This window comes from Polistes dominula, unplaced genomic scaffold (assembly GCF_049000335.1).
Source record: "Polistes dominula isolate Pdom_NZ unplaced genomic scaffold, Pdom_raw_medaka contig_27, whole genome shotgun sequence".
In the NCBI taxonomy this organism is placed as follows: domain Eukaryota; kingdom Metazoa; phylum Arthropoda; class Insecta; order Hymenoptera; family Vespidae; genus Polistes; species Polistes dominula.
The window spans coordinates 2,535,746-2,552,124 of NW_028300906.1; the positions used below are offsets into that span (position 1 = coordinate 2,535,746).

At 27.8% G+C, this 16,379-nt stretch overlaps 1 protein-coding gene across 2 annotated transcripts in view; it reads left to right on the forward strand.

Annotated features, from left to right (window-relative positions):
• The window catches only part of Tusp (WD40 superfamily protein Tusp), a 38,320-nt gene that overhangs the window by 12,059 nt on the left and 9,882 nt on the right, over window positions 1-16,379 (forward strand). For both annotated transcript variants that reach the window (XR_001476044.2, XM_015325443.2), the window contains exons 2-7: window positions 56-223; window positions 13,903-14,085; window positions 14,537-14,644; window positions 14,892-15,057; window positions 15,365-15,636; window positions 15,758-15,846. Coding sequence is in view for 1 of the 2 variants with exons in the window: in XM_015325443.2 (XP_015180929.1) it covers window positions 56-223; window positions 13,903-14,085; window positions 14,537-14,644; window positions 14,892-15,057; window positions 15,365-15,636; window positions 15,758-15,846 (986 nt within the window). In the remaining variant the exon portion in view is untranslated. The remainder of the gene's footprint in view (window positions 1-55; window positions 224-13,902; window positions 14,086-14,536; window positions 14,645-14,891; window positions 15,058-15,364; window positions 15,637-15,757; window positions 15,847-16,379) is intronic.

A 16,379-nucleotide genomic window follows, 5' to 3' on the forward strand; every position in this document is an offset into this window, starting at 1 on the left:
GTTCGTACATTCTGCTACATACGTAAAGTAATATTTTTTGTTGTTTGTGTTTCAGGACGAAGGATGGAAGCTTGACCGTACAAATTACTATCAGGAAGGTTGGTTAGCTACCGGGAATGCTCGTGGTCTTGTCGGTGTGACATTTACTACTTCGCATTGTCGTACCAGAGCTGCTGAACTTCCCTTACGAGCAAACTACAACCTTCGTGGTCATCGTAGCGAAGTGAGTTTGAATTTTCTCCAAATTTCTAAATCTAAATTATTCGAACGAATCGAATTTTCACTACGCAATTGTATGTTTTACCAATGTCAAATTAATTTTCATCTATTACGAACATGTTTGTTTTTTATAAGTGACATATTATTCGTTTTATCGTGTTTCACCGATTTACAAAAATCATTCTCACTCTAAAGAAGTTTTCACTTGAAAAAAAATACCATGAAATTTTCGAAATAATTTTTCAATACACGTTTATTTTCTCTCTCTTTTTCTCTTTCTCTCGCACTCTTTCTCTCTTTCCCGATCTTGTTATCGAAAACTTCACTCAGTCAGTCAGCTACAAATTAAATCGATCCACTCGTTGAATTCATCTCAGGAATGAAAAAGAGAGATTTGTTTGTTACCAAAAGTCCAATGAAAAATATTGTAAAACTTGTTTGTGAATTGTGAATATATTTCTCCCTCTTCAAGTTGTTAATTATTTTTTCTTTTTACTCTTCTTCACATAATAGTGGATATAAAAACAATTCATAAAAAGGTACATCAAGTTTTTACGAATAAAGTTAATACAATACTTTTTGTATATATATTTCATCGAACACGAATATAAATTGGCACACCTTTTCTTTTTTTACTTGAAATACGATTTTTTCAAATTACTCGAATCAATACGAAATTAAATGTCAATCGAATAATTTTACAATATATAACAATATATATATAATATTATATAATATAAATAATATAAATAAGATAATTTATAATATATAATAATATAAATAAATTAACATATACGTAATATTATATTATATGAATAATATAAACAAAATAATTTATAATATATAATAATATAAATAAATTAACATATACGTAATATTATATTATATGAATAATATAAACAAAATAATTTATAATATATAAGGGGATATAAATAAAATAACATATACATAATATTATATAATTTAAATAATATAAATAAGATAATTTATAATATATAATATAATATAAATAAAATACCATATACATAATATTATATAATTTAAATAATATAAACAAAATAATTTATAATATATAATATAATACAAATAAAATAACATACACATAATATAATATATAATTATTATTTCCATATTTATAGAATATAATGATTTCAACAAATTTTAATTGATATTAATAATTTGTAACCTAATCATTATATTCCTTGATACAATGAAAATAAATTTTTCATTTCTCTTTTGATGGTTTTTCTTTGTTTTTCTTTTTTTCTTTTTTAGTAGAAAATAGGATCTTTTTTTGTCCCCATTTCTTTGAATCACGAAATCATTATACATATATCATAAATTTAAATGGAGCAGAATTAATGACAAAAGGATATTAAAAGAACGAACTCTTACTTTTTTTCTTCCAGTTCGTAAAGCAATACGCATTGACAACGTAAATTGAGTGTAAATCATGATTTGAACGTTCGATTAAACATCCTGAAATGGCATTTTTCTTAGTATATACATAGCTACATCTATATATATATATATATGGGTGTATACGTTAAAGAGGGTTGAACGAACTCGATCAAATAGTTATGCGAAAGCTCAACGTCCTATCAGTTTCATACCAGTCGTGTGGTTTTCTTCTTCTACGTAAGTGTTCGATCAAGAAAAAGAAATCAAGTATTTTGAGGGGGATTGTTGTTGATAAAGTTCAGCCCTTTTCGATCACTTTCCCACACACCCTTCTCCTTAAAACGTTTCGGTTCAGAAAAACATTTCGCTGTTAGTTAGAAAAAAAAAAAAAAATAAAAATAAATAAAAAGAGAAAATTCTGCATTATATCTCGTGACGAATAATATCGATAAATTTTTTTATTATAGAATTAACTAATTCAAATCTAATTTTTTATCATATTACAATAATTTTATGTATTTCTATTAAAAAAAAAAGAAAAGAAAAATAATATAAGAAATATTTTATATAAATATACTAAATTTATATATATTATACAATCTACTATATTAATAATAACTAAATTAAAATATGTAAATACATATAATAATATTATAATAATAAATTAATAACTAAATCTAATATTAATTAAGCCATATAAATATAAATAATTAATTATTAAATTTATTCAGACTTTAAACTTTACTATCGATATTATGTTATGTAAAATAACAAAAATAAAAATATAAAAAATAAAAATCTCTAATATAACTATACCTTATTTAATCTAATATATAATTAATAACTAAATTAATATGTAAGTACATATAATAATATTATAATATAATAAATTAATAACTAATTCTAATATTATTATACCACATATATATATATATATATATATATATATATATATATATATATATATAATTCATTATTAAATTTATTTAGACCTTAAACCTTACTATCGATATTATGTTATGCGAAATAGAAAAAAAAGTGGAAATAAAAAAATTAAAAATTGTAGAAGAATAAAAAAATAGAGAAAGAGAGAAATAGAAGTATAAGAATAAGAATACGAATACGAATAAGAAGAAGAAGAAGAGAAAGAAAGAAAGTATAAAAAGCGTTTATATAAGACTGCTTATAGTACGACATGACTTCTTCGGTATTAATAACAGCAGCTTAAAATCTCCTAGCTTCCAGCGAGATATTTTCTCGTCTTCGTCTCTTGCGCGTTATTACTCCACATTTCATCCCCCCATCCCATCCCATTCCCTATTTCTCCCTCTTTCACCCTCTTTTCGACGTTATAGGTACCAACACCATACCACCACCCACCCTTATTTTTTATCCTTTCTTTTTCTATGCGTTCGTTCGTTTCTATATACATATATATATATACATATATATATGCATATATGTACATATATAAGTCTGACAGAGATAGAAATATACGGCAAAAGAGGGTGAAAAAAAGAAAAAGAGAAAAATATAGTGAAAAAAGCAAGCTCGCTCACCTTGCACACACCACCACCCACCCTTACCACCCTCACCACTACGACCTGGCTCTTCTGTTCACAAGCCTGACACCCCCGTTTTAAAGGTTCGAGAGGGCTGTGTGCTGTAAATAAGAGCCTTCGCAACGCTCACATATTGTGACGAAACAAACGAGGCGTCTGCCCTTCATCTCACGTTGCAACTCCCTCACAAGGAGAATCATGTCGTTGTTGTTTTCGTTCACGAACTGTCAGTAATTTTGACTCCTTCAACGTTGAACTACTACTACCAGTATCCTAGGTGTTAATGAGGGCAAAAATGAAACAAAACAAGAGAGTATCAATTTGTAATAGCAAATAAACGAAAACACGAATAGTTTGATTTAATTTCGTAATTTTTATTCGATCAATTATTAATTGTTCAATTGAATTAATTTGGTGTATATTTTTTCAAGGCACACTCATTAAAAAAGCGTATTAATTAATTTCAAAATTCATTTCTTCTGTCAATTGTTCTTCTTTATTATTTATTTATTGTTTTTTTTTTTTTTTTAATTTTGTTTGTTTGCGTATTTGTGTGTTAAGAAGGAAATAATAAAATTGTTGATTGATTATTAACACTTTAATAGCCGCACGTTTACGCAGTCAAACGTCGCTAGGGGGATGGTAATATTTTTGAAAAATTAATTTAAAAGAGTTTTATTAAATTGACGAAAAAACTAACATCAAAAAAAAAAAAATAACAACAACAAATTTAATTTATAAATAAATAACGATTGTTCCTAATATCACAAACATGTTGTGTGAACAGCTATTAAAGTGTTAATGGGAAATAATGGTAATTTGGTAACTTAATGTTTGATATTTTGTTTACTGTGGATAATTTACTTTTGTTAATGAGAAATGAAAGGTAAAAGCAAAAAAAAAAAAAGAGAAAAGAGAGAGGGGAAAAAAAACATGGTTTCTGCGTTTACATCGGTCTGCATTTGAGAGAGTTTAAGGGTAGCCAGCGTAGGTATCGATCTGGCACACGCAGTGCTGTTTTAAGACAGTGACTCTCAACTCTTATCTTCAAAACCGTGACTCGTTCGATCGTGCTAAAGCACCTTTCAACCCTTCATTCTTTCATTCTTTCATTCTTTCTTTTTTTTTTGGCTCCTACTTATTCTACCCCACACCAATGGGGTGTCTTCGAGATATCACTTTTCTCTTTAGAAAATCACTTCACTTCAACTTCAACTTCACTTCTGGAATTTCGTTGATTCAGCTTAAAATGTTTTAAGCAAAATGATCCCACACTATAGTTTTCTTTTAAATTAATATACCTAGGACAATAAATTTATTTATTGTTTGATGATCAGAAATTTTTTCTTGTCAAGTACAAAAATATAAGACACGTATTTGAAATAGAGAAAAAAGATAAAGTTAATTCTAAAAGCAAAAAAAAAACAAAAAGAAAAAAGAAAAAAAAACAATAACGAGTTAAATATCGCCTGACCTAAATGCGTTCATTTGCAACGTAAACGTGTTAGAGAAGTAGTCATTCTAATACGATAACACGCTGGTTATATAAAAAAAAATAAAATAAAATAAAATGGTTACGTCATTTATTTTCTTTTTCTTCTTCTTGTTATTTTATCTTTTTATTTTATGTAACTTGTTTTTTTTTTTCATTGCATTATAATTTATTTTGGGTTATTGTTTCCATTTATTTTATTTTCTTTTTATTTTTATTTTACGAAGGTATCAAAGTGACGAGACGTTATCGGGTCAGTCGAATGGACTCTGGCAGTACATAGCTCGATTTGAAAGCACTGCCAATTATCAAAGTTCTCGATCGAACGTCACGATTCCCATAGAATGGTACGTTGAACCCCGTCGCCGTGTTCTCGACAAATTCAAAATGTGTTGGTGAATATATCGAACACGATCGATTTTTATCAAGATTCAGTCATTTTATTCCAAAAACTCGCGAAGAAGAAGAATCTCTCTCGTGATTTTATAATTATAAAAAAATTTGTTATATTATTATATTATATAATAATTATATTTATTTTATATAATATTATATTATAATATTATTATATATTATATATATAATATAATATAATAAAATATTAATATTTTTTATACTATTAATTTTAATATATACACAAACATATATTTTATATTATAATATAATTTATTATTATATATTAATATATAAAAAATATATATTCTTGTAATAATCCCATAGAATTATCGTTGAAAAAATAAAAGATAAAAAAAAACAAAAAAAAAAAAAAATATATATATATATATATATTTATACAAAAATATTTTGAAACAAATATTCGATAATTGTATTAACGAAATAAGTTGTGAGAATATTAATAATAAAAAAAAAAATATTTAGAAATGATTCGGTATGAATTGGGCGTGTCGATTATCGACCACCAGCAGCAGCTTTTTCCAGCTTTTCTCCATTACAAAAATAAATGTTTGCTACGAAACAAGGAATGGGATATGTTACGCGATCAGACATCAAATAAAGTAAAATGAAGAGGAAAGGAATAACGAATTGTTAGTCATATTTATTCTTGCAACATTAAACTAACCGATATCGAGAGAATCAAATTTGTAAAAGAGCATTATTCTTCCTACCTGTCACCTTTATCCAAGTTAACCAACCAACCAACCGCTTAAAGGTACCTAGGTACCCATTTACTTATCGTATTTTCAGTTATTCTTGTTCTAGGCCGTACCAACTGTGTGTGCTTCGTAGGAACGAATCGATAATCGCGAGTATACCAAGAATTTTCTCAGAGTTTTCCTTTTTCTTTTACATTAACATACGATTTTATTTTCATTTCTTTTTGTTTTATTTACAAATAACAACATTGCTTCACTTGCTTTTTTTGGTTTCTTTTTTTTTGTATTTTTTTTTTCTAATATTCTATGATTAAAAATTCCTAATGAGACAAATATTTTGTATATTATAATATTATATTATATAATATAATAATATTATATATAATATTATATATACATAATAATAATATTATAATATAATATATTATATTATATTATATTATATTATATTATATTATATTATATTATTTATATTAATTATTTTATTATTTTAATAACAAATACTATTATATTAATTTATATTAATAAAATATAATATTTATATTATATATTATAGTATTATAATTATATAATTATATCCAATTTACGCTTTGGATATTATTCTATAAATAATAATATATTTATTTATTATTTTCTTCGATTAATATTAAAAATAAAAAAATAAAAGTAATAATAAAAATAATAATAATAATAATAATAATAATAATAATAAATATTACGAGACAGAATCTATATAAAGTATTGTAATACTATTACAAAAAAGGGATGTTTTATCATGTCGATGATTTTAAAAATAAAAGCTTTTAGAATATGTTTCACTGCTAGAGAGAGAGAGAGAGAGAGAGAGAGAGAGAGAGGGAGAGAGAGAGAAAGGCATATCTTTCTCTGATCTCTTTTTTAAAAATGTTCGTAATATCAGAATGATTTATATCGACAAGGAGGTGGTGCTACGTCTTACAATAAAACCAGATGAAAAATATAAGCTTCCACTGAAATAAAGTGAGGTCGAGACTTGTTCCACTTTTCGATATGTTATGACCTATTCAGGAATTATTCTCTTTACCTTTCTTCTTTTCTTTTTTCCTTACTTTCAAGTAAATATTAGGTGGACCAAAAAATAATGTCACCTTTTATATATATTAGGTCTACCAGAAAGTTCTGTACATTTTTAGAATAAAACAAAAGTAATCAATTTTCATATCACTTTAATCCTTTTGCACTGACTAAAACATAGGCTGTCCTAGTAGGACAAATTTTTTAATCAATTCAAAACTCAATCGTGAAATCACTGGTGTTGATGGTGCACTGTTATGGGGACATTTTTGGATTTTCAAATCAATAATATAAATACCTTAGTTATTAATCATATTTTTACACTTGGTATGTAAATTTTATAATACCAGACTGATAAAAAATAAATTAGTTTTTAATTAAAATGTAAAAATAAACATGTGTAAAAACAACATTACTTTCTGGTCCCCCGTAATATATCCCTAGTTTAATTAACCCTTTGAGTACTATGGACGCATATATGCACATGGTAAACATTACTAACCTTATCGTTCAAAGCATGTACGTGTTTGTTAATATTAATGTAAAATAATTTAATATTTATATTAATCGATTAAATTATAATTCATAAAGACTTTTAAAAACTTTAATTTTATTAAATATAATTTATTATTAATAAATAATTCCGTTCCTAACAAAAATATTTTAGTTAAAAGTATTCACCACTCAAAGGTATAAAATAAAACATTTATTAATTAATTCGCGATAAAGATAAACAAACAAAAAATTGAGAAGTATTTTGTTATGCTAATTGTTGTTACGTTTTTTTTTTATTCCTTAATGATAACACTTATGGTTATGTAAAAAAAATCGACTTTTACGGATCGAAGTTGACTATTACTCGAAACTGCAACGTAACAATGTATTCTCCCTTTTTTTTTTCTTTCTTTCTTTATTTTCTCGTCTTTCATATTATTATCTTGTCTCCGAGGATAAGGAACAAAAACAAAAAAAAAATTAAAAAACCAAAAAAAAAGCAAAAAAGCTAACAAGCAGATACCAGGTAGCCTATAGGTCTCCGAGCAACCGAGTACAAGGAACTGGTTTAACTAGGGGAAATTCCCTTCCACGTTGACATCATTAGCTTCTCAGGTTTGTTATAAGTAACATTAGCCAGAGAGAGAGAGAGAGAGAGAGAGAGAGAGAGAGAGAGAGAGAGAGAGAGAGAGAGATTCTAAGTGGGACAGCGAAAACATTGATGCAGGGTCAAACTAAGAAAGTCCCTAATCCCATTTGGGGATGAGAAACAACCACGTGGATTGCTCCCTTTCCTTTCCCTCCAACCCAACCCCTAAGCAGAAAATGGATCAATCGAAACACTGCAATTTCCTATGAAATAATTCAAAAAATATCAAACGAAATGATTCAAAACAAAATTCGTAAATTAAATAACAAAAAATATATATCGACAAAGAAACCTGACCAATAAAATAAAATAAAATAAAATAAAATAAAATAGAAAGAAAAGTGTTCCCAAATATAAATTAACATTTGTATGAAACAACAAAAATATCAAACGAAATGATTCAAAACCAAATTCGTAAATTAAACAACAAAAAATATATATCGACAAAGAAACCTGACCAATAAAAAAAAAAAAAAAATAGAAAGAAAAGTGTTCCCAAAATATAAATAAACATTTACATGAAACAACCAAAAGAATAAGAAAAAGAAGAAAAAAAAAACAAATAAAAGATTGAATTAATACAATCGTATGTAAAATAAATGTTCATAATAGAAAAATCGAGCCAATATTCGTCTAGAAAATATGAGAAATAAAAGTTGGAAGTGAGGAAAAGGGGGGGGGGGGAGGAGGAGGAGGAGAAGGAGGAGGGTTTGCCTTGACATTGAAAAAGACCTCGTTCGTTTTTCAGTCATTGATTTAGCGTGTGACTCGACGAGAGAAACGTTCCAAGATTCGCTGCAGCGTTTTGCCGCATTGCATTTGCCAGTTGTGTATCCCTTTACGACACCCTATGTGTATCGTCGTCGTCGTCGTCGTCGTTGTCGTCGTTGTCGTCGTCGTTGTCGTCGTCGTCGTACTTTGAAAAAATTTTTCATATTTTAAAGAAAGAAAAAATAAGGGAGAAAAATATATACATGGATACACATATGAAGAAAAATAAATGATGTAAAAGGAAAGAGAGAGAGAGAGAGAGAGAAACAGGAAATGCATTTATCTTTCTTCGAAAGATAAGAGAAGAGAAAGGAAAGAAAAGAAAAGAAAAAGAAAAAAAAGCTAAAAAGAGAAAGAGAAGAAAGCATTGCTATCAAGTGCTGCCAATTAGCTAAATGAAGAACGTTGCTTGACAAATAGGGTCCCTTGGTATAGATAAAAAAAAGAACAAAGATAAAGAAAAATTGTCTTTGGTGGTAAGAGCGAGAGAGAAAAAGATAAAGTATTATGAAAACTTTGCTAGAAGAACATATGTGTAATAACGTACATATGTATGTATGTACGTATATGTGTGTATGTAAAAAGAGAGAAAAGGGACTCGTAAGATTTAAACAAAAAGTGGAGACGATTATATATACCTAAAGGTAGTGCACAATAGTCTAATAAAAGATTCACGAGAGGGTGAGTTTTACTCATTTTTCGATAGAAAAAGATAAAAAAAAGAAAAAAAGAAGAAGATAGAGAAATATTGAAAGAAAAAGGCATTAGTAGAAGGTACGAATGTATCCTACCAACTACCACTTTCATGTCCTTTGCGAATACGACTGTGAAAACAGAATTTCATATCGCGTAAAAGCAAGCAAACCGTGTTACGACGTTGTGAGCTACGTGCAGGACACAAAAGGGAAACGTGGGAGGTCGAGCGTTGGGTTGGTTGTTCCTCGTTTTTTGTCCTTTTCTTTTCATTTCGTTTTTCACGTTCGTTCATTCGTTCGTTCGTTCGTTCATTCGTTACTTGAGTGGAAAATATACGATGCTAGCAAGTAAAAGTATACCTCTATCTTTCCCTTATCAACAAAATTTTACAACAAGGGAAAAGGGAGAAAGAGAAAAAGAGAGAAAGAAGGAGAGAAATAGAAAAACAAAACTAAAGAAAAGTCAATGACCGACACGCACACACTCACACACATATCTACACACACAAACAGGACAAAATCACACAGTACTCACAGACAGAAAATACGAGTTTTAAAAGAATTATATCGAAACGAGACCCTTTTCAAATCTATTTTCATACGCAATATAAGAAATCATTCAATGAGAATCACTTTTAACCATAACTCACACCATAATTTATCTTTCAAAAGTCTTCTCTGATCTCGTCTTGTTTGGTTAGCTTCCTTTCCTTTCCTTTTCCGTTACTTTCTGAACCTTTCACAACTATTGAAGAAGAAGCTTTTCTAATGTTCGCCAGAGAAATTCTAATGTAGATTTAGTTGGCCATGAGAAATACTATTATTCTCTTGTATTCAAATGCAACGAAACAAACACGATATTGTGTATATTGTATGTAAAAATATATAATATTAAAATATAATATTATATTTATATACAAAATATATAATATTAAAATATAAGAAATATTAAATTATATAATATTAAAAATAAATATTATATATACATATAATAATAAGTTTATCACACAGTAAATATTTTCAAGGACTCAAATGTACATGAATTTTCAATCTAATTCTCTAACAAATAAATACATGCAATATGCAATATGCAAATATATATAGTGTGTAGCACATGTTTGTACAAATCAGGATTAACATAAATTTCATAGAATTTGATTAGTCGAAAAAAGAAATGTTAAATAACACAGAACAAACAAACGGATTTAAAAGGAATATTTAGTTTCTTTTCCCAGATAGAAAAATTCATCTTTTCTTATAATCCGTCTATCAATTTATTTATGGAAAATAAAAAAAAATAAAAAATAAAAGGGGATAGGATCCCAATACGAAATTCTTCATATTCGAGTTGGAAATTCTTGTAAATCTCGACTAGGGAGATGGCCGATGTTTTGCCGAGCATGGAATTCACATCATCTTCAGGAGTACTATACATTTCTTCGAGAAGTACTTGGACCACAATCTCGCATTCTAACATATACCTATGGCTTCCATACCCACCAGAGAATTCGAAGCAACCATTTTATCGATCACCACCCTCTTCCTCCTCCTCATCCTCCTCTTTTACCACCTCCTTTTCTTCCATAAACTCTACGTTCTTCTCTTTTTTTCTTTTTATTCTTTCTTTTTTTCATCTCAGTATTTCTACCGTCCCCATCATGTTTTCACGATTTTCGAGAGGTAGAACCATATATATATATATCACCCACAATCTCGTTCTTATCACCTGCTGCTATCCTTTTACCGTCATCTGCAAATCCATAGCTTTTGGAAAATATTCGAAAAATATAATATATATGAATCCTACTTCAAATACGCTCTTTCTCTCTTTCTCTCTTTCTTTCTTTCTTTCTTTCTTTCTTTTTCTTTTTCTCTTTCTTGATATATATATATATCTGTGAAGATTGGTTCTATCGAGAAAAATATGGTGAAAATTCAGTAGGTAAACAAGAGTGCTAGAAAAATCGAACTTGAGAAGAAAAAATTTCGAAAAAATATATAAAAGAAAGATCCTTCTTTTTCTTTGATAAATTTTTAAACGTCCTGTTTTAATTTTCTTGCTAGTTTCACACATTAAATTTGTCAAATTATTTATGCCGATAATTACTTACTTTTATAAAAAAAAGAAAGAAATATAAATATATGTAAGAACGATTATCAATGAAATTAAAATGAAATTCAATTTGAAATGAATATTTAAAATGTATAATATATTTGAAATTGTTGATTAATTAATTTAGAAAAAACCAAAATAACAAGAAGACACATAGAAAGGAGATTATTTTCTAATAAATAACCCTTTCGTGTATCTACTAGCTGTCACGTAGCTGATAAATTTTTTTTTCTTGCATCCCTTCGCGTATACCCGGTCGTTCACTTCTTTCACTAGATACAAGTGGATGCTTCGGAATCGATTTGACGTTCACGCAGAGTGCGATTAATCCACCGTGTATATCTACACCCCGTTGACTACACATTTCCCATAAAATTCCGTGAGTCTATACAAATAGAAATTTAACGAACCTTTTCGTATTCTTTCAAAGAACAAATTATATTAAAAACAATCAAAAAGGAAAAAAAAAGATTCGTTTCTTTAAAAAATTTTCTTTTTATAGGAAAACATTTCTGAACAAATTTCTTTTTTTTTTTGCTTTTTTTTTTTGCTACAAATATTTTTAATTATTCACATTTTTCTATCCGAACAATTTAATTTAATACCAACACGCGCACGATTTGAAATTAATTAATATTTGTTAACAATAACATTGAAGAAAAAGTAGAAAAATATCATGTGGGCAGATAACACGTGTTCGAAGTGAAACCTTCGAAAAACTAAGTTTCGAGAGAATGAGACGAATGCAGAATATCAGGTGTAGGATAATTGTAGGGTTGTTTTTTTATAATAATATTATTATATTATTATATTATTATTATCACACTGAAAAATTATTATACGTTTTATTAAAAACATATATAAATAGATAACATATTACACAGTAAGCAAGTTTTCAATTCAAAGAAATGAGACGGAAAAAAACCTCACTAGAGTATTTCAAAAAAGATAAGTACTTATAGTATTTCCGAAAATGGTGAGGTTTTTTCCGAAAACTAGTGAGGTTTATTCCGAAAAGTAGTGAGGTTTATTCCGAAAAGTAGTGAGGTTTTTTCCGAAAAGTATTTCTGAAAAGTCCGTAGGGTATATATTCCGTCTCATTCCCTCGCAGGTTCAATCCTATATGTTTGTCTCTTTTTTTCTCATTATTTAGTATAGCAACCGTTTCATAGCTCTGTTTTCTGATCGACCGTATTTAATTTTGTTAAGATCACTTCCTTTTCTATAGAAGTTTTTACTTTTAAAGTTTCATTAAATTAATGAAACAACCTTGGTTAAAAGTCTGGGAAAATAGGAATTTTTTTTCGAAGTTATTATTATTATTTCTCTAACTATTTATAATAATAATACTTATTATTATAATTATTATTATAATAGTTCTATATATGCAGTCGTGCTAGAATATTAGTTCGTCTTTTCTCGACTATCTTATTTCAAACTTATAATATACTTTCTTTCCCTTTCTGTTTTTCGTTCTCTCTCTCTCTCTCTCTCTCTGTGTTTGTTAAAATAATATAAAAAAAAAAAAATAGAAATTCTTACAAGTTTCTATAAAATTGACAGATATTCTTTTATCTTTGCAACACGGTTTCGTTAAAGAAACAGACCAGCACTCGAAAATACAAATCCCTCTAATGGCATCCCGAGATAAAAAGCAGTGCTTTGATCATTCAACTAGGTTTGACTGCTGCTTTCAACGAAGCAGGATGATGATAAAAAAGATAGAAAAAAGAAAAAAGAAAAAAAGAAAAAGAAAAAAGAAAAAGGAAAAGCACAAAAAAAAATTCTTTCTAGAAAGTATTATGACGTTGGGGTAGGGGGGTATACTTTATCTTTTTATCGAAGTGCATCGAAAGAAAATTAAAAGGAAAAATAAAGAGAGAGAGAGAGAGAGAGAGAGAGAGAGAGAGAGAGAGATAAAAAGAAAAGAAAAATCATCAACTAAATGAAAAATCGATTAATTATAAGAAAATACTACTCTCAAATGCATTTTTTTTTTTTATATGATTTACCACACACGTACAATCAAATAAATTATATTATGTTCATTATATTATTATCGAGTTATTTCATTTTTTTTTTTATAATAATTAATCTAAATCTCTTTCTAATTTAAAAAAAAAAAACAGGAAAAATCGAGACACGTTTTATATCTGTCTCGTTTAAAAGGCAAATTATCTGATGAATAATTTATCATATTGTTTTTATATTCACGTTCACTATGATCAAAAGTGTTTAACAAAATTAAATGCACATTGAATTTTCCAATATTTCATAAAAAATTTTCTACAAAAATATATTTAAATATATATATAAGTATGTATTTGTTTGTTACAGGTAATATTCGTGAAATGGAACGAACCCTATCAGAAGTTAGCATCGTGTGATAGTTCAGGCGTAATCTTCGTTTGGATAAAATATGAAGGAAGATGGAGTATAGAATTAATAAACGATAGGAACACCCCAGTAACACATTTCTCTTGGTCCCACGACGGTCGTATGGCTCTTATATGTTACCGGGTATATACACGTATACCTATTTAATAATATATATATCTTTAAATTCATTTTATATATTTCGAAAAAAAAAAGAATTATTCGTAGAATCGGATTGCGACGTCGGATTAATTAACGTCTAGAAACTTTTTCATTGATATCATTTCAATGATTTACAATCAAATTTGTATCAATACTGATTTTCAATATCGAATATAATACCGTAGTATCGAGTTATAACTTTATCCAATATACAATTAATTGAATATCCTATTTCAAATGTAATTAAAGAATATCTTGACGGACAATTAATATTAATTTATAAATAACTTATAAGATATACTATATTATTATACTTTTTAAGATAAGTTGTAGTTGTCTTTTTTTAAGAAAATAGTAATCATAATGTAATAATTGTTAAATTTGATTGAATTTGTATTTCTTATTTATTTTATTTTCTTTTATATTTTGTTAGGATGGTTTCGTACTAGTTGGCAGTGTTGGTGGACAAAGATATTGGTCGTCAATGCTGAACGGTAAAGCAACGATAACTTGCGGAATTTGGACACCGGATGACCAACAGGCAAGAATCATTTCGTACGGCAATTATTCGCGTGGTTTGTAGGCAAATTATAATCTAGAATCTATCAGCTCGTTTTAAAAAAAAAACATGAATCGAACGTTTTGCATTCTAATACGAATATCGTATGATTCATCACACTTTGAATAAATAATATTAATAGACAATTTGTGTGTGTGCGTACGTATGGGTGTGTCAACACCACGAGTTTATCAAGAGAAATATTTTTGATCATCTACGATGATGATAGGTTTATTTTGGAACAACGGCCGGACAATTGATTGTGATGGATGTTCATGGTGCAATGGTATCGGAGGTACAATTAGGAGCAGGTGTAACATCGATGGCATGGAGTGCTGAAAAATTTACAATGGAAGAAGGTGACGAAGATTTTACTAGCGATAGATCAAGAAGAGGTAATATTTACATCAAAATATTTCCATTGTTTTTATTTATAAAAAATCGAGTTCATTTGATAATTAAAGATAAATTTGTATTTTATAATTATCAATCTTTTTAACACGCACCTTTGTGTATTTGAATTAATTAACTTTTATTTTATATATATATATATACAAATTGTTGTTATTACTTTTTTCATCGAAAATGGTGTATTAAAAAAAAAAAAAAAAAAAAGAGAAAATAAAAGAAATACGTAAATTTAGTTGAAACACCTTTCCGTAACGAGCTTAATTAATTTCTATATTTTAATATAATCAACAGACGAACGTAATTACGTGTTAGCTGTTTGCCTCGCCGACGGTAACATAGTCATGTTACGTTCATTCGACGACGTATCACCGATCACTATATTTACGAATCTAAAAACACCATTACACGCAGAATGGAGTAATTCGAGAAAGCTCTTAGCAATAGCAGGAACTAAAGAATCGGATTCTCTAGTTCAAAACAATTTCCAAGAATATACGAATCTATTAAAATTTTATTCGGTGAACGGTACTCTAGTTTACACAACGGCGATTCCATACACGCAGGTGAGCTCTTTCTCTCTCTCTCTCTCTCTCTCTCTCTCTTTAATTTTGTATCTACTACACGCGAGAAATAAAACGAATTCTTATCGTACTGACATTGATTTACGAGTTTTGTTATCTTCAGTGCCCTGTATCGGCGTTAACCTGGGGTCATAACGACAGAAGACTATTCGTAGCAACTGGTGCAAGAGTACATGCGGCATGGGTGTCCAGGTGATATATAATACGATTTATGTATGTGCTTTTCTTATTTTTTTATTTTTTTTATTTCTTCATTTAATTTCATTATCATCGTTATCTGTGAGATAATTAATAACATTGTAATTGATCAGAAACAATTTCAAATTAATTCTAATAAATATACGATATTTTTTCTAAACTTAAACCTCCGCTTAAATCTTGTTAACCCTTTGACTGCTAAAGGCGTATATATACGCTCTCACAAATCCATCAATATATACGAAAGGTGTAAATATACATAGGCCCTCTGTATTTTTTTTTTTTTATAACACCTTTATATTGCAGTATTACCGATTAATTTAACATGGAATTCATTGTGATATGTAACATAGCGTATATGTAACATAGCAATTAAATATTGGCAATTATTTCAATATCGTTTAATTAATTGCTTTTATATTTGAAATTCGTCGTCTATTTTAATTTTATTATCTTTATTCGTTCATCACATTATCGTTTTATTATTTTTATAATTAGATTAATATTATTAAAACATCCAGTTTAAA